The 19,589-nt window shown below is 43.1% G+C and overlaps 1 protein-coding gene across 5 annotated transcripts in view; it reads left to right on the top strand.

Annotated features, from left to right (window-relative positions):
- KIAA0586 (KIAA0586 ortholog) overlaps nt 1-19,589 on the top strand; it is a 181,559-nt gene that overhangs the window by 67,351 nt on the left and 94,619 nt on the right. For 4 of the 5 annotated variants that reach the window (XR_008848977.1, XM_056546822.1, XM_056546821.1 and 1 more), the window contains exons 19-24: nt 8,451-8,528; nt 8,883-9,064; nt 10,291-10,409; nt 15,264-15,436; nt 16,108-16,258; nt 18,372-18,582. Coding sequence is in view for 4 of the 5 variants with exons in the window: in XM_056546822.1 (XP_056402797.1) it covers nt 8,451-8,528; nt 8,883-9,064; nt 10,291-10,409; nt 15,264-15,436; nt 16,108-16,258; nt 18,372-18,582 (914 nt within the window). In the remaining variant the exon portion in view is untranslated. The remainder of the gene's footprint in view (nt 1-8,450; nt 8,529-8,882; nt 9,065-10,290; nt 10,410-15,263; nt 15,437-16,107; nt 16,259-18,371; nt 18,583-19,589) is intronic. The other variant, XM_056546820.1, reaches the window with a different exon arrangement.

The following is a 19,589-nucleotide window of genomic DNA, read 5'->3' as shown; positions in this document are numbered from 1 at the left end:
CATGTCTGTGAGAGGGGGCGTGACTTCTAGTACATAGCTGTCATGCCTCCTCCCATAGACATGAATGGAGGGGGCGTGGTGGCTGGCATTACCAGTCATCGGGCACAGAGCGGAGTTCGCTCTGTGAACAGAATGACTGGGGTGCCGCAGCGGAGATTGCTAGTGTCCCTAGTGGCAGTCCCCCCAGATCTATCATCTTATCCTTTGGATAGGGGATAAGATGTTTTCAGCAGCATACCCCTTTAAGGAAAGCGCTCCTCTTTTTCAGTTTGGATTTACAAAGATGTTCACACCTTTTGGTAAATCCAATGGCTCTGTGGCTGCCCGTTGTGCCTGTCTTAGAAATCTACACTAGCCCTTAGAATACTACATCCGCTGGCGCGGTTTAGTAAATGTCCCCATCTATTCACCTTGTCCATTGCCACTACTTGATGTATGTTGGGTAGGTAAGCATGAAGCAGTGGAGAGACAATAGTACTGCACTACACTTGTTTGCAAAGTTTGCTTTTACAATTTTTGGTACATTGGAGCAGTTAATAAAAAAGAGGAAATGGGGAAAATATTAAGCATATTTCAACTTTAAACACAGTTTTATAGTTTATTTAATAACTTAAGATTTAATAACTTGTGGTCAGATTTTATGGTGTGTTTGTTTTGCCTCTTACATGGGTTAGCATGAGTGGTGGTTGAGCATGCTCACTGCCTACAATTCACTTTCAGGGACTAGGGACCACTATTCTTGTGATCGGTGGAGGTCACCTCCAGTCAGAACACCACTGATCAGATACTTATCACCTATCCTGTCTTGTGATAACCGCATGTAGAACTTTCCATGTGATCAGTTGTACTGTAAGTATGAGTGAAAAGAGATAGGAAGAAAATATGGATAAAGGGAAGGGGTATGGTTAGGTTAGACAAAAATTCTGTATATTACCATAAGCATTAACATGATTTTGTTGCAGGAATTTGTTGAGGCTGTTTTAAAGACCACAGCTATTTCTGCTGTTCTTTGACTAACAATTATTTTCCCTGACGCCTCCTGACTGAACATAATAACATTTTAATAATGGGAGCTGGGTGGCTGCCAGACATATCTCTGAGGATTAGATTAAAATCTAGTTGTTTCGATCCATGCACATTCTGTGTTGTCAACTTAAAGGGGTTTTCTGGGATTTCTGGAAAAATGGGGTAAGAGCTCCCTTTAAAGGGGTACTCTGCTGCTCAGTGTCTGGAACAAACTGTTCCAAACGCTGGAGCCGGCGCCGGGAGCTCGTGATGTCATAGCTCCGCCCCCTCATGACATCATATCCCGCCCCCTCAATCCAAGTCTGTGGGAGGTTTGTTCCAAACGCTGAGCAGCAGAGTACCCCTTTAAGGGTCTATTCACTTGTACAGTGTTCTGTGCAGGTGTTCAGCCATTCAGTTTACATTGAAATATGCTGCAGAAAGTCCTGCGCATCAAATCTGCGCAGAATATTGTACGTGTGAATACACCTTAAATGGGCACTGTCAGATACAAATACTTTTGATGTGTTGTAAAGCCTGCAAAACCAACAGGTTTTGCAATAGCTTTCATTAGAAAACAACTGCCCCCCTGCCTGCTTGGACACATACTAGTCCTGCTGTGTCCATGCATCATCACCTATTTCATGGACACACTTCCTTGATTGACAACTGTGAGCGCAGGGCTTATGTCCCGCTACTGTCAGTGAGGACAAGCTGGGAGTTGTAGTTTTGCTAATGTTAGGGGAGATGTGAGCAGACAGCATACTGAGGGAGGGGGCGGAGACCTGCACAGTGAGGCCATGCCCCCTCCCTTTGAGCGGAATTCAGACTAGTGAGCTAAATTAAAAGTGTAATAAAAAAATAAATAAAGGTTCTAGACACACAAAAATGATGGCTATGATTTTTTCCTCTTACTGCCCCTGTGGTGTCTTTTTGTTCAGTGAGGTGTGCCTCGGGGCTTCCGGTGATTTTGTTTCCGCAGTTCTACGGCAGTTGAGCACTTCTGTTCTGACATGGGGCCTGCTGGGGTTTCGATCTGGGGTGGCTCAGGCACCTACTCGTCACTGTCTGGAATGGCTCTCAACGCATCTTGTAATTTTTGCCCAGCTCCAACGTACAGGATTCCGATCCCTCTTGGAACACAAGGTTGCTCCTCCAGACAGTGTTGGCTTGCCGTTGGGGGCCTGGGGGCTCTGTCCTCCCGGTACTTTTTCCGTGGCTGTTATGCAGCATTTCCCTGCTCCTCCTGCGCTTGGCGCGCTTTCCCATTCCCCTTCCACAGGGGGTATGGGGATCTGGATGCTTGGCATGGGTCTTTACTTGAGTTTCCCTCGCGACCACCCTTGTTTTCCCTCCTTTGGGGGGACTATTTTGTTGATTTTTTTTCTGCTGCCAAGATGTTGTCGTCTCGCGGTTCCCACTGTATAGGTGGAGTATCTGGCGGGGCCCTTGTTTTTGCTGCAAGCATTCAACAGAGCTTTTTTCCTGGCTCTTTCTCTGTTTTTTGGTTATCTACTGCTGCTTATGGAGCCTTGGCTCTATCCTCTCTTGGAGAAGTTTGTACAGTCTCCCTGTAAGGGGTATGTTCTTCCTTCCCTTTGTCTGTGTCAGTTGTACTGCACTGACACCAAAGTCTTCTGGAGTGATCCTTCCTGTGCCCAGACCCTGAGAATTCCAGCTGGGTTCTCATTTGTTTCTCCCTCCGTTCCCATTCTGGCGGGAGGTTTCTTTAGTGTGCTCTAGTCCGCTCGGACCACCGGGGTCTAGGACTGGTTGGTCTCCTTGGTTTGCACTCTGTCCTAAGAGGCTGTGGCGTGCCTTATTTTTAGGCGGCTCTTCTGGTTCCTTGGGCCTGGGTGATGGTTCAGGTCTTGGCATGTGTAGTGGTCCAGCCAAGACTCCTCCACGATCCCTTTAGTCAGGGCGGTCTTTCTGTTCTACACTCCTTCACTTCTTCATGGAAGTTTGTCGCCTGGAGAGTTTTAGCAGACGTCTGTTTTTCTTACTCGTCTTCCGGGTGACTCTATGTCTCCAGTTTACTTGTTGGTCTCTTCGGTATCCGAGAGGCCCCGCTTTTCTGGGTGTTTGTCGCTCCTTTCTTCCTCGGGTTCCATGTCCTCCCAAGTTAGAAGGTGTTGAAGTTATCCGCTTACAAGTATGGCTTTCAAGTATGGCTCTCTCGCCTTCTGGGTGATCATGGCGGGCCCCTGGGACAGCGGTTTTTTTCTGGATCTGCAGCTGTTCAGGTCTTTGCGCTCATGCACCGGACCTCTCCAGAGCAGAATTCCATCTTTCCTTTTTTTCCTGTGGTTTCTTGTATCTCTTTGTGACCCGGGTGCCTTGGGTCTCTGTACAGGACGGCCCTTTCCTTGCGTCATAGTCCATCTCCTTGGATGGGAGATCTGCTGGCGGTCAATTTCTGGGCCTAATGTGTCTCCGCCTGGGGAGGCTTGCCAGCAGGCCTTGTGGACATGTGAGTTCAGTCTCGGGACTGATTTCTTTTCTCTGGTGGTTGTTTTTCCCACCCTAGGGGACTGCTTTGGTACATCCCATCAGTAAGGTGTTCCCCAATGAAGAGCGACCGAGAAAAGGAGATTTTTTTTTTGTACTCACCGTAAAATCTCTTTCTAGTAGCCTTCAGTGGGGGACACCGCACCCACCCATTTCTTCATCTTTTTTTCCGGACTATTCTTTCCTGTTCTTGGGTTGTTTATCCGGGATTCCTTTCTAGGGTCCTTCGGACATATGTCTTTGTTGGCTTCTCCTACTGCTTTGTGACAAAACTGATTACTTCACTGCAGGTGGGCGGGTATATCCTGCCAGGGAGGAGCCGCCTTTTTTTCCTAGTGTCAGCGCCTCCTAGTGGCAAGAGCATATACCCCCATCAGTAAGGTGTCCCTCAATGAAGGCTATGAGAAAGAGATTTTACGGTGAGTACAAAAAAAAAATCTCCTTATTTACAATATTCTAATTCAGTAAATGTAAATAAAATTATGTCAATTTGGCATAAGTGCCCAGAGGATGTTTTCCTGTGCATGCAATTGTTCCAATTTTCTAAACCATTCGTCCAAAACATCCCTGACAACCCCTTTAAAGCTATTTAAGTAATAAATATGGATTTTTATTGCATTGAAATGTAAATCTCATACCATGTACAACACCATGTGTCATGCAGTGCAACAGGGCTATGCGCAATAGGGTTAGTTTATGAATAGAGAGCTATAAAAGTATTTAAAATAGCATATGATGCATATAATTCTGGTAGATGCAGTTGTAAAAAAAAAAAAGAATGAGAAACTCCTATGAAATCCATTAGGACTCCCATTACAAGCAGCACAGATGAATTATTCATCTTTTAATCATTCGTAGCACATAACCCACACCCCGTCTGGGAGCGCTCCCTGCTTTATAGGTAATTTATTCATTCTTCATTTGGCTTTGGCAACTTTTCAATAATGTCACCAAACCTTTACATGCGTCTAAGTAATGGAAAACATCTGTGTGAATTGTGATAAAACAAGCTGTTTCCATAACATTAGACAACAGATTAAATTACAGAGCAAGGTTGATTAAAACCCAGGCAGGGAGACGGATCTGCAGTACTTTTTTTGGATAAATAAAGCTGCGGTTGCTGCTCCATTTACAGGTTTCCTTTAAACATTAGTGTTACATGGACGGTTATTTTTGTGTCCTCGTATATGCAGTCGGCCCAATGCAGAATTCCACATTTTGTAAGGCTGAGCTAATGCTCTGTTCTAGGCGTTTATAGCGTTTTTTGAGTCTATAGTGTTCTCTACAAACAGTAGTTGCCTTAGTGTTTACAGATGGTTTTGTCTTCAGTTTTATATTACTGCTATGCCTTGAGCTGGCCCTGGCTTATTAACATGTATAATGTACAAGTGATTTCAATAGAGGGGAACAAGCAGCTACCAGACACCTCCAGGTTTTACCGATTCCCGGTGAAAACAAAGGAACAGAAAAGATGAAATAAAAAACTGGAAGAAAAAACAAAGTTGTTACGTCTTCTATCATCTCTGTAAACTTTATACTGTCAGCAGATCCAAAGATGGAAGGATGCTCCAACCATAATCTAAAACCTATTGCCCAGATTTATCAAACTGTGTGAGAGAAAAAGTAGAGTGGTTTTCCCACAGCAACCAATCACAGCTCAGCTAACGAGCTGAGGTAAAGTGAAAGCTGAATTGTGATTGGTTGCTGTGGGGAAATCACTCCACTTTTTCTCTCACAGTGTTTCTGGGTTCCTGCGTTTCGCATCTGGGCCTATGACCTATAAAAAGGAAGCAGAACTTGTTAGTTACTTCAAGAACTTATCATTTATTTTCACATTAGTTTTAGCTTCTTAGAGGAACCTTTCTCATCCATTGAGAAACTAAAGCGTTGCCTTAACCGATGAGTGAATAAACGACAAGTTCTTAAAGTAACGGAGTGCTGCTTCCTTTTTGCTTTTTTTTTTCTATTTTCTTGGAAGTCTCTTGTAGCTTTTTACTGGCATTTCATTGACCAGTGTTAAAGGGGTACTCCGGTGGAAAACTTTATTTATTTATTTATTTATTTATTTATTTTTTTAAATGAACTGGTGCCAGAAAGTTAAACAGATTTGTAAATTACTTCTATTAAAAAAATCTTAATCCTTTTGGTACTTTTTAGCAGCTGTATGCTACAGAGGAAATTCTTTACTTTTTGAATTTATTTTTTGTCTTGTCCACAGTGCTCTCTGCTGACACCTCTGTCCGCGCCAGGAACTATCCAGAGCAGCATAGGTTTGCTATGGGGATTTTCTCTTGCTCTGGACAGTTCCTGATACGGGCATCAGGTGTCAGCAGAGAGCACTGTGGACAACACAAAAAATAAATTAAAAAAATAAAGATTTTCTTCTAAAAAGTACTGAAAGGATTAAAAAATGTTAATAGAAGTAATTTACAAATCATATAAGGAAAGCAGGTAGATGCCAGCGATTAAGAAACTTCACCTTTATTGGAACCACGTAAAATCATCGACATGGAGAGAATTCAGTAAGACAGACATTTAAAATTCCAGGAGTCGGCGCCAAGCATGACGCGTTTCAGGTCATGTGACCTTTCAGCTTGGCATCATGCTTGGCGCTGACTCCTGGAATTTTAAATGTCTGTCTTACTGAATTCTCTCCATGTCAATGATTTTATGTGGTTCCAATAAAGGTGAAGTTTCTTAATCGCTGGAATCTACCTGCTTTCCTTATATCTTTGGAGGATCATATTGCCGTGCGGTGGCCCGGTGAGCTGACTATCTTCCTACTTTAATTTACAAATCTGTTTAACTTTCTGGCACCAGTTGATTTAAAAAAAAAAAAAAGTTTTCGACCGGAGTACCCCTTTAAATGGGTTATCCAGGAATTTTTTTTTTTTTTTTTTTTAGATATCAACTGGCTCCAGAAAGTTAACAGATTTGTAAATTACTTCTATTAAAAAAATCTTAATCCTTTCAGTACTTATGAGCTGCTGAAGTTGAGTTGTTCTTTTCTGTCCAAGTGCTCTCTGATGACACGTGTCTCGGTAACCGCCCAGTTTAGAAGCAAATCCCCATAGCAAACCTGTCAGCAAACCTGTCAGAGATGTCAGCAGAGAGCACTGTTGCCAGACAGAAAACAGCAACTCAACTTCAGCAGCTAAAAATTATTGGAAGAATTAAGATTTTTTAATAGAAGTCATTTACTAATCTGTTTAACTTTCTGGAGCCAGTTGATATAAGAAAAAAAGTTTTTCCCTGGAATACCCCTTTAAGTTCAGAATAGGGATGAATTCTATATTTTATTACCCAAAACTACACAAATGTCCCTCACCAGCTTCGGAAGGGATTCTCTATACGGCAGTAATTGATTGCTTAGATCAGTTTTCCCAACCAGCGTTCCCCCAGCTATTGCAGAACTACAACTTCCAGCATGTCCAATAACCACTATCTAGGACAGTGTTTTTGCAACATGGGTGCTTCCAGCTGTTGCAAAACTACAACTGCCAGCATGCCCGGACAGCCAAAGGCTGTCCGGGCATGCTGGCAGTTGTAGTTTTGCAACAGCTGGAAGCACCCATGTTGCAAAAACACTGTGTTAGTTAGTGGTTATGGGAGTTGAGATGGGTAGGACGGGAGCAATAGAAGGGAAAGGGACCCAGATTTACTGTTGTAAGTTTTTCCTATATGTACCATAATTTTAGCCCACTTTTTTATTTTCACCTTATTTACTAATTTGGCGTACTGATAAAAAATTTGTTTAAATAAGCCATCAATGTATAAACATTATAATATTTGGTAGAATTTTAAATAATAAAAGCTTCCTTTTGGAATAAGAAATCTATGAAACAAAAATGGTGGAAATTCTTTGGTGATGGGGACACAGTTAATAATAAATCTTTTGGGTTTTGACAAAAAAAACCTGGGGATATGCCCACTTTATCAGTTTGAAAATGCTATTTATAGGGTTGCAAAGTGTCGCAATAAGCTAACATTTAGGTGAATGGAATCATGCACCACTGTTGTGTCGCGAAAGCTTTCATTTAAAGGGAAACTGACATCCGGTTCACCTACACTAAACCCATTACACGGGGTTATAGTGCTGGTGAACCGCATTACAGCGCAGTATCACTTACCCGGAACCGGGTATTCGCTCAATGGAGGCTAATACAACGGGTATCTCTGTAATCGGACCGTGGATCCGGGTAAGTTATACCTCGTTGTAATCCGGTTCACCGCGCTGTAACCCGCTATAACAATAAGTTCACACGTGTTCGATACGCTGCAGATTTGTTGCAGATTTTGACTTCCCTATGGTTTATTGGGAAAATCGAAAACAAATCTACGGCGTATCTGCCACATGTGAACGTGCCCATAATCTACTGGGTTTTACTGTTGATTTACTGTTTGAATTTCCTTTCTGCCTGACCACAGTGCTCTCTGCTGACACCTCTGTCCACGTCAGGAACTGTCCAGAACTAAAAAGGTTTGCTCCTGCTCTGGACAGTTCCTGACATGGACAGAGGTGTCAGCAGAGAGCACTGTGGTCAGACAGAAAGGAAATTAAAAAAGAAAAGAACTTCCTGTGTATTATACAGCAGCTGATAAGTACTGGAAGGATTGGGATTTTTTAATAGAAGTAATTTACAAATCTGTTTAACTTTCTGGTACCAGTTGATTTTAAAGGAAAAGGTTTTCCAGTAGAGTACCCCTTTAAAGGCAGCATGTGTGATAAGTGTCCGGCGCTGCTTATCTCCCAAGGAAACAAAAGGATTGGGTGGAAAAAGAGTAAATAAAATGATTACAATTACATAATCATTGATTTGTATTAAGGTCTCTTTTCCTTTCTTGTTAATATGTGGTCCATTTTTCTTTTCTGTTAAATTAACATCTAAATTGTTTTCTGTTATAATTTTTTTTTTTTTTGTATTTGTTTTTAGATGCCAGAAAGTGTCGAAACAGAAGAAGAAATCCTAGCATTTCCCGGCACAACCTTAGAAGAGACCGACATCACTCCAGTAAATGTTCACATATAGTTTGTATAAATCCTTTAGACTGTGTTCACACATTGAGGCTAATAAGCGGTACCGCAGCTAATTACCGCATGCATTTTTGTGCCGCAAATAAGCAAAATTGCTGTATTATGCAAATTGCAGTAAAACGCATAATTTTTTCAGCGATTTCAGTCATTTGTGGAAAAACTCGGCAAAAACATGTGATAATTTTTTGCCGAGTTCTACTGTACTACTTATTAGCTGCAACATGTGAACAGATTGTGTGCATACCTTTTAGAATATAACATCATGCAACTTACTACGTACCATTCTCAATGATAGCAAACATTGTATTACGACTATGGAATTTCTTTCTAGGATGATCAGGTAGAAGAAGTCCCAGAGCCTTTATTGGAGCTCAATGGCTTTGGGGATACAAATCCTCCTCAGCATGGTGGCATACCGTTCCCTCTTCCGGCTCCTGCACTACAGACAAATGCTGATATTCTTGATGGAATCGCTACAAGTAGAGAGACTCTGGTGAACAGATTGGTCAGCCGGTAAGACTTTATTACTTTTCTTCGTGTTTGTGTAACTTTTCTTCACAACACTGGGTCTGACTTGTTGTTCTTTTAAACCCCACATCATATTCATGGCTACAAGAGAGGCTACAACACCGGTACACACACGCCCCAATATTAAAGGAGATGTCCGGTGCTCACTTTTCTTATTTTATCCGTTCCGGGCTGAAAAATAAAAGAAAACAAATTTTCTCTTACCTGCCTAGGCTCCCCCGGTACTTCAGTACAGGTGTTCGGTCCCCGGGCTGTATTCTTCTTACTTTTTGTTAGCCCGACACCTCACACGGAGCTTCAATCTATCACCGGCCGCAGCGATGTCCCGCCTCGTCCAGTGATAGGCTGAAGCTCCGTGTGACTTGCCGGGCTAACAGGAAGTAAGAAGAATACAGCCCGGGGACCGAACGCCTGTACCGGAGCACCGGGGGAGCGTAGGCAGACAAGAGAAAGCTTATTTTCTTTTTTTTTTTGCAGCCCGGAACGGATACAATAAGAAAAGTGAGCACCGGACATGTCCTTTAAGAAAATACAAATAAGCAGGAGTGCTTCCTTGTGAAGAATCCTGGTGGTGAGCGTGACAGTAAGAGAGTGACAAAAACGTACTCACCTGGGGCAGTTGTGCAGAATCCAGGCACAATGCTGACACGGGCAAGATGAATGAATAAACCTAGAGCTACAGCTGCAGCGGCTTCCCACACTGGATCACTGGCGTGTGTAGTATGCGGCAAGCGGAGACAGAAATGGAAGTTCGCGTCACGTTGATGGAGACTTCGTAAAAGGAGGAAGAATTCGGTAAGTTTCAAACATTTATTGCAACACACGCAACGCGTTTCTCGGTATTAACCAACCTTTCATCAGGCGTCACGCCTGATGAAAGGGTTGTTAATACCCAGAAATGCGTTGCGTGTGGTGCAATAAATGTTTGAAACTTACCGAATTCTTCCTCCTTTTACGAAGTCTCCATCAGCGTGACGCCAAGCTTCCATTTCTGTCTCCGTTTCCCGCATTCCAATATTAAGAAGTCACCTCCCAGTGTTTCATATAATGCCACCTTTCGCTCTACATGTTCACCACTGTTGCGTAATGTATGGCTGCTTCATGGTTTGTGTAGAGAGGGGACCGCAGATCCTAAAGAGAAGGGGTTAGGATATTCCACTGAATATGCTATTATTTACATTTAATGTGTAATTTCTTTTTATTTCCCTAAGGGTGGAGTTGGAAATCTTTGACAGAATTATCAGTGAAATGCATTCAGGAAGAGAGGACGTCATCCCTCATGTCACCCTATCCAGCAACGAGAACAGTGATTCAGTGTCTACTGAGAGTGGTACGTTGATCGCTCTGTGTGTTTTAGCTCATCGTATTTACATTGCATTTTGCTTGTATGCGGTGGCGTTTTTATACCAGGCTTTAACATAACTATAAACTGGCAATTCAGGCTAGGTTTACACTGCTTTAGTGCTCCCCTTAAGGCTAGGTTCACACTGCTGAATTTCACTTTGAAATTGCAGACAGAAATTCTGCCTACTAAAATGTACATGCGAGTTAATGGGTTTGGTCAATTAATCTACCAAACTTTTGCAAGCAGACATGCAGAATTTCAGTAGCGTGAACTAGGGGTGTGAATCGCCAAGAATTTGGCGATTCGATTCGAATCGCGATACCAGTGTGGCGATTCGATATATCCCGATATATCGCGATACCGTCTAGGTGACGATACATCGCGATATATCCCGATACATCGCCCACCTGGGAGCATTCATAGATCCCAATAGACGCCGCTGTCAGCTTTGACAGCGGCGATCTAGTACTCCGGTGCTCACTTTTCTCATGTTATCCCGTCCGGGCTGCAAAATAAAAGAAAACGCACTTTATCTTACCTGCCAACGAGCCCCCGGAGCTCCGGTACAGGTGTTCAGTCCCCAGGCTGTATTCTTCTTACTTCCTTTTAGCCCGGCACGTCACACGGAGCTTCAGCCTATCACCAGCAGAGGCGGGACATCGCTGCGGCCAGTGATAGGCTGAAGCTCCGTGTGACGTGTCGGGCTAACAGGAAGTAAGAAGAATACAGCCCGGGGACCGAACACCTGTACCGGAGCTCCGGGGGCTCGTTGGCAGGTAAGATAAAGTGCGTTTTCTTTTATTTTGCAGCCCGGACGGGATAACATGAGAAAAGTGTGCACCGGAGTACTCCTTTAATAGCCAGCCGCGGCGATCGCCACATGCTGGCTATTAGCGGCGGCCCCCGGCTACTGAAATCAGCCGGGGGGGTCGCATAGTACGGAGCGGGCACGAGTCGGAGCCCGCTCCATACACCCAGAGCGACGCCGTGTCAGATCCGGCCTGCCCGGCTCCACAAATGTGGAACTTTTATCTCCTGATGCCCAGGACATGCTGTTCCGGGCGTCAGGAGATAAAAATTCCACATCCCTAAAAGAATCGATTCAAAAATATTTTGAATCGATTCAGTATCGGCTAATGAAAAAATCGCGATTATCGCGAGAATCGATTTTTTTCTTACATCCCTAGTGTGAACCTAGCCTTAGTTGTATGAAAGCAGGATGCCATCATTAACTGTTAGCGGGAACAGTGATTTCAATGGCTGAACTGAGTCACCTAGTGACTCCATTTTGGTCATATGCGCTAATTTAAACAGACTCAAAAGCGAAGCAGTCAATGGGGTCTGCTGTGTACATTGGCGTACATTTTCGTCGGGATGCCAATGGATACAACTTACAGATCCAATAATGTACTGTAACTCTAGCCTAATATTGAACATTTTGCAAGTGTGTCAAGGAAATGCAGGGTTAAATGTCCTTTAAATTCCTAGATGGGAAATGCTTAGAGCTGGGTATACATGTTAAGATATAGCTACTCCACTCCATTTGGCCATCAACACTGATGCCAAGCCTGAAGCTAATTCTAAAAGGGAACCTGCCCTTTGTTTCACTCTGGCCTAACAATGGTTAACATGGAACTCTGACAGGCTCCTTTATTACACAAAGATCCACACTGAAGTATTTTGAGGAATCAAAGTTAAAATATTGGCTTGAAACAGGGCTCTGAGTCACTGGAAACTCCTCCACATCTTCTACCCTCCCTGCCTGCCTGGATTGATAAATTACTTATTATTTAGGTATAGGGAGAAATCTATCAATCCAGGCCGGTAGGGTGGGGAGAAGCCGCAAGGGACCGCCCCAGTGACTCAGAGCCCTGTTCCTGGCCGGGTTTATAACTAGAATTACTGTGAAATGCTCAGTGGATCATACATCTTTGGGATAAGAGAACCTGTCAGTATTTCCTGGTGCCTGTGATTATTGCAATGTGAAACTGATGACCGATTCCCTTTAAGTCATATGTCTGTTCACATGTTGTTTTCATGTTGTGTTTTTGTGCCAAATATTTTTACATCTTGGCACAAATACGTCAGTTTTGCAGTGATTTTGCAAACTTTTAGCAGAAACCAAGAAGTGAGTAAACCACAGGAAATATAGGAAGGTAGAAAGATGTCCCACCTAAACTATACCTGAAAAACTCAACTGGTGAATTCCAACTTGTGACTCTCCTGCTGCTAAAAAACGTCTACTTCCAACATTCCCTGATACCCTGGAGCTTTAACTTGACCGTCACTTGCATGACACTAAGTAAAACCTTTAAAAAGTAATGTTAGTGTTGAATGATCACATTTTCTGTCATTTGTAAAGCTTTTGATATGTTGTCCAGGCATGACGATAGTTAAGATTGCATCAGGTCTCCGAGTTATAGCTGTCTGAAGCAAGCGGCAGTGCGCGCCTTACTTTCCTACTGTCAGTCAAATCCAACTCTTTCACTGTATTACTCTATGGGGTGAAAGAGTCGGATCAGGCAGGCAGTTGGGGAGTGAAGCGCATTGCTACGCCCTTTAGCTGGCTTATTACTCACAATTACAGCTAGTTTTAGGGCTGACACCTGGTGCGATCTAAACTAAGGATGCAGCTAACGATTATTTTAATAATCTATTCGCTGTTGATTATTTAATCTATTCGCTGTCGATTAAACGTAAAAAAAAAGGCTAAAATGCCAAAAAGGGGGTTTAGCTGATTTAACTTGAAAAATTATGTACAATGGCCCCATTTAAAACAGTTTCTAGGCAATTTTGGACTTATTTATTCTATGGTTTATTTATTTTTTTTTTTTTCCCGCTTCTTAGTATACAATAAGATATGGGGGACTACTTTTTATTGGAGGAGGGGTTTGTTTACATTTTAATAAAACTTTTTTTTTTCTTTATACTTTTTATATAGCAATCATTAGATTTGTTTGTACACTCCTATACACATTAGTGTATGTGCAGACTTCAGAGTGTAGCACACACACACGCTGCTATACACATGGGGGTATGTGCAGAGCATTGCACCCTAGTGTCTGTAGAAGACGCATATACATGTGTAGCAGTGTGCAAAGGCCTGGGTCACTGTTGCAGCTTGAGCAGGGTGCATTATACAGCAGGCTAAATAACCTACTGGCAGCAGGGGATTTTACTACAATGATCTAAATGAGGTCCTCCAGGGCAGGCTGAGGCTCCAGAAAACGACAGAGGCACGAAGTGTGTGCATGGTGTAGGAGAAGTCTACAGCTCCCCTGATTGGTGATCTTAGAGGCTGGGACTGGGGGTCAGTGGTCAGGTACTGTTGACTTAAAGGAGTACCCCGGTGCACACTCTTTTCATTTTATCCCGTCCGGGCTGCAAAATAAAAGAGAACACTTTCTCTTACCTGCCAACGAGCCCCCGGAGCTCCGGTACACTCCGGTACAGGTGTTCGGTCCCCGGGCTGGATTCTTCTTACTTCCTGTTAGCCCGGCACGTCACACGGAGCTTCACTGGCCGAGGCGGGACATCACTGCGGCCGGTGATAGCCTGAAGCTCCGTGTGACGTGCCGGGCTAACAGGAAGTAAGAAGTATACAGCCTGGGGACTGAACACCTGTACCGGAGTGTACCGGAGCTCCGGGGGCTCGTTGGCAGGTAAGAGAAAGTGTGTTTTCTTTTATTTTGCAGCCCGGACGGGATAAAATGAAAAAAGTGCGCGCCGGAGTACTCCTTTAAAGAGGCTCCGGCAGTGTGGGATTTGCGGGACCTGCAGACATAGAGCCTGACCGCCCGCACCAGCCTCATGACTTCCGGCGCATTCCCTTTGCAACAAATCGATTATTCGATAACTGGATTCGTTGACAATGCATCACGTTATCGAATATTGTCCATAAAATTGAACAATCGTTGTTAATCTAAACTTTTGACATCCCTTAACATCGTATCAAAAGTTTTTCTAAACACAAATGCTTTAAAGGGGTACTCCTGTGAAAAGCAATTTTTTTTAAACAACAGGTGCCAGAAAGATAAACAGATTTGTAAATTACTTCTACTTAAAAATCTTAACCCTTCCAGTACTTATCAGCTGCGCTAAACTACTTTAATTTCTTTTCTGTCTGACCACAGTGCTCTCTGCTGACACCTCTGTCCATTTTGGGAACTGACCAGAGCAGGAGAGCTTTGCTATGGGGATTTGCTCCTGCTCTGGACAGTTCCTGAGACAGACAAAGGTGTCAGCAGAGATCACTGTGGTAAGACAGAAAAGACATTTAAGTAGTATACAGCAGATGATAAGTACTGGAAGGATTAAGATTTTTAAATAGAAGTAATTTACAAATCTGTTTAAAGTTATGGCACCAGTTGATTTAAAAAAAAAAAAAAAAAAAAAAAGTTTTCCACTGGAGTACCCCCATAAGACTTTCCTTGGAGTTTACCTTATTGTGCCAGTTGCTTCACATTCATGTAAGGTAGTTTACTGATACCTTGAGACTAAGGCTAAGTTCACGCTGCGTTAGTGCTCCTGTTAGTCGTATCAGTTGCCATACTGCCAAAACTAGGATGCCAGCGTAATGTGTAAACTGGGGCAGTGGAATTTCACCTAGTGACTACATTCAAGAAATAAGCGCTATTTTAAGCAGACCTGCAGACCTAAAAGCTCTACAGAAAATAGAGCACTAAGTAACTCACTTCGCCCATCAAAATCAGTGGGGTCTGCTGCTCCTGCTAACAATGTACCTCGGCATCCTGTTTTTGGTAGGATCCTGACGAAATGACTAGGGGGGGCACTAGCGCAGTGTGAACCTAGCCTTATGACACCCCTTTTTCGTTGTAGTAGATGCAGCTGGAGGTGAAGGCTTGCAGTTTCTCTTTGATGGTGTCCCTGTAGAATCCAGCCTGATTCGCCAGTATGTTGAAGAAGCCCTGGCAAAGGCTGTTGCCAAAATACTGGCAGAAAGAAGGACTCAACGCATCCCACCTTCTCCACCAGCGCAGACTGTGGCTCAGGTACATAAAAATGAGGCTGTACATGAAAACTCATTATTTTATAAATTATATGACTATGTTGGGTCTCCCCTGATTGGTAAATAGGCTGTGCAGTGGGCTATGAAACTTATTTTAAGAACTGTTGTGGAAATTTATCATGTGTAGAGTAAAAGTTGACCAGCTGCGCATAGCAGCCAATCAGAACACTTATTTTTTTGCATAGGTCTTTTAAAAAATTAAAGAAGCGATCTGATTGCTATTGGAAGCTGCTCAACGTGTCCTCTGCGCAGGTTTTGATAAATCCTCCAATGTGCTTTCTGCATGTCTAGTGCAATGGTCTACTCCGCTGAAACGGGTACTCCGCTGCTCAGCGTTTTGGAACAAACTGTTCCGAACGCTTGCGCCGGGAGCTCGTGACGTCATAGCCCCACCCCCTCATGACTTGACGTCTCCACCCCCTCAATGCAAGTCTATGGGAGGGGGCGTGGCACCCGCCACGCCCCCTCCCATAGACTTGCATTGAGGGGGCATGGCATGAAGTCACAAGGGGCAGGGCTATGACGTCACGAGCTCCCGGCACCAGCTCCAGTGTTCGGAACAGTTTGTTCCAAACACTGAGCAGCGGAGTACCCCTTTAATCCTATATGTCAGGGAGAAGAATATGATGTAACGCAATGTTTTTCTGTCTTCAGCCGACACCTGTTGAGGTTACTCCAGTTCCAACACCTGAGTGCACTCCACCATCGTCTCCTCTCCCTCCTCCAAGAGAGACGGCTATAGTGAAAACACCTGAACTTTCTCCCCAGACTTCATTGGAAGAACCTGAACTTCAACAAGATGCAGGTTAGTTTTAGGGCTGCAGCGACATGTACGCTACTGTAAATGAGGCAGAAATTCTGTATGGAAAATCCACAGCAGATCCGCTACTTGTTGCCACACCATTAGGATGCAGCAGTATGTTAGGAATCACACAAGGCGACATAAAGGTCATGGAGTTTTTGTTTATGGTAGACATTATGTTCAGCCATTACTTCATTATATTTGTTTCTGAGAAAAGCCAGTGGCCGCCAATGAGGCTACTAGTACAGCATCTATTCATCTTTCCCATACAGTGAATGTGTGACATGGGAGGTTTACCAAGAGTGTAGGTAAGCTAGTGATTACCTATGTGGCTAATGGACGAGTGGCTACATTTGCTATCACCCAGTGTCCCAAGAGCAGATATAATAAAGGTATTTTACACAAGAGGGATACATTGCAGATTTTTTTGCTGAGAGATTGGGGGACAGTGATCAAGATCTGTGCAGAGGAAAAGTTGACAATTGCCCATAGCCAGTACATGTAAAAAAAAGGGGGGCTCTACCACATTAATATTTAAACAGGTGCTACTTACAGTGAAAGGAATTGAACTACATGCACTATATGAATAGGCTAACACTGAAGAAAGTGCACACCACTATAATAAATAGAATTCTAATATTTTATTGCACATATAATTATCCAAAATGACGCATCTTTAATGCATAATACTAATAACATAGGAGACATTTAAAATTATTAAAATATGCTCACTAGGAGCGTAGCACAACCCTCCCTCAGGAAATGACCCTGTCCTCAATGCCACACTGTACACCTGCTACCAGTATTAGTATAACAATACAATAATTCATATGTAAAATATCATAGAGAGATAGAAGCTTGCACTCACCGCTCCTGTAGACTTTATTTTGCGGACAATCTGTTCCGGCAGGGAGACTTCATTGATGCGGGGTGCTCAGAGGCCTCTGAGCACCCCGCATCAATGAAGTCTCCCTGCTGGAACGGATTGTCCGCAAAATAAAGTCTACAGGAGCGGTGAGTGCAAGCTTCTATCTCTCTCTGATATTTTGAATCTTTGCTATTGCTTTTTTTAGCTTAGTACCCCGCTGTAGCCATTATTCCAGTTACCGGCTGACTGCTCTGTTCATACGGTGATTAGCATACGTGGATGTTGGAAACATTTTACAGTTCGACTGTGCTCTCTGAATTTGTCTTTATTACTTTGTTCTCAATAATTAATATGCCCCTATGCCCATATCATAGCAATATCCACTCTATAAATGAATAATACAAATAACACATTACATAAATACAATAAATAAGATGCTTAGGCAAGAGACAAAGATGGAAATCCGAACTGGTGAAAATAATTGTGGTATGCAATGGATGGGGTCACGTCAATGTTCCGGACCCTGGGGAGTGGAGTAACCCTTTAAATGTCTCCTATGTTATTAGTGGTATGCATTTAAGATGTGTTCTTTTGGACAATTATATGTGCAATACAATATTAGAATTGTATTTATTATAGTGGTGTGCACTTTCTTCAGTTTTAGCCTATTCTTGTAGAGCATGTAGTTGCCAATAGCAACCAATCAGATCGCTTCTTTCATTTTTTCAAAATAAAAGAAGGAATCTGATTGGTTGCCTTGGACAACTAGTCAACTTTTCCTCTGCACAGGTTTTGCTAAATCTCCCCCCATTGTGTACAGAAGATTTGCAATTTGTGATCAACCCTCACATGATCTAAGATGTATGTAAAGGCAGGTTTATACTACTTTAGTGCACCCTTTAGTAGTATCTGTCAACATCCTGCTAAAAATGGGATGCTGACGTGTCCTCTTCACGGGATTTTACCTGTGGACTGGTAAAATCAGCAGCAGGTTATAGTACCAGTGGATTAGATTATAAATGGTAAGTACTTTATACAAATCTCATCCATCTCATCCGTGAAATCTGCAGTAGAGTCTTCATGTCATAGTTGCTCATTTTGCTGTTGATTCACAACAAGATCCAAGGTGGAAAATTACCACGTTCTGTAAACTTATACAGGTATATATATATATATATATATATATATATATATATATATATATATATAAAAATAAAATTGTAATTGTATTTTAATATTCCTTTTTAGGACAGATGGTTCCATTAACCCAGGTAGTCACCCCCACAATGACACCAGTAGCTTCTCCTACCAGAGTGAATACACCAACATCTCTTATATCAGAAGATAATGTAAAACAATCTTCCATAAAAAGTGCTAATGCATGGAACAGTACAGAGCTGCCATTGGAAGAAGAGAACCCACACTCCCTTAAAGAAGCTGTTCAATACAAAGATGCTGTGTGAGTAATATATTAAATGAAGCAAACTAGTGAAAAGAGCAGAGGTGCTCACTGTCTAATGGTTTAAAAATCCTTAATATTGAAGCAGAGTGCACATGAAAAACGTACACAGCTGTTAAATGATCAAGTAAGTTAAAGGGTTACTCCGCCGGAAAACATCTTATCCCCTATTCAAAGGATAAAATGTCTAATCATGAGGGTCCCGCATCTTGGGCCCCCTGCTATCTCCATGCCAGCAGCGGCGGCATCCGGAACACAGAAGCTTGGAGCTTATGTGTTCGTGTCGCCACGACCCCTCCATTCATGTGTATGGGAGGGGGCGTGATGGCTTTCACATAGCCGTCACGCCTCCTCCCATAGACATGAGTGGAGGGGGCGTGATGGCTTTCGCATAGCCGTCACGCCCCCTCCCATAGACATGAGTGGAGGGGGCGTGGCCGCTGTAGTCGCCAGTCATCCGGCAGGGAGTTCGCTCCGTGCACCAGATGACAGGTGTGCCCGGGGGATAGGGGATAAGATGTTTTCCAGCGGCGTACCCCTTTATAGCTGCTTTGCTTGGATACAACCACAGTGGTCTGAAGAATCATGGTTGTATCCACTTGAATCCGCTGTAACCAACTTACTTGCTTGATCCTATACATACATTTTTTTTTTTTTTGCACTATACCATTAAACTGTGAGTATCACTGTTCTCTTCATTGGTTTGCTTTATGGCTGTGTTTTCCTAGCAGTGTTTCTCCAGCAGTTGCAAAACTACAACTCCCGGCATGCCCGGACAGCTTTTGGTTGTCCGGGCATGCTGGGAGTTGTAGTTTTGCAACCACACACTGCTTTATGAACTGGAGTTGTGCGGGTGCTTTTTTTTATTTTTATTGCTGTTGGAGCATATTAAATGAATACGCTGGACTGTGGCCATACCGTAGGACATCAGACAGAGACCGAATTCAATTATTGGTTCACAACGTTATTATACATGCTTGCACACTTAAAAGTATGCGTTTTATTAG

This window comes from Hyla sarda, chromosome 11 (genome assembly GCF_029499605.1).
Source record: "Hyla sarda isolate aHylSar1 chromosome 11, aHylSar1.hap1, whole genome shotgun sequence".
NCBI lineage: Eukaryota > Metazoa > Chordata > Amphibia > Anura > Hylidae > Hyla > Hyla sarda.
Note: the sequence above shows the minus strand (reverse complement) of the source record. Positions and strands in the feature narration are given on the sequence as shown.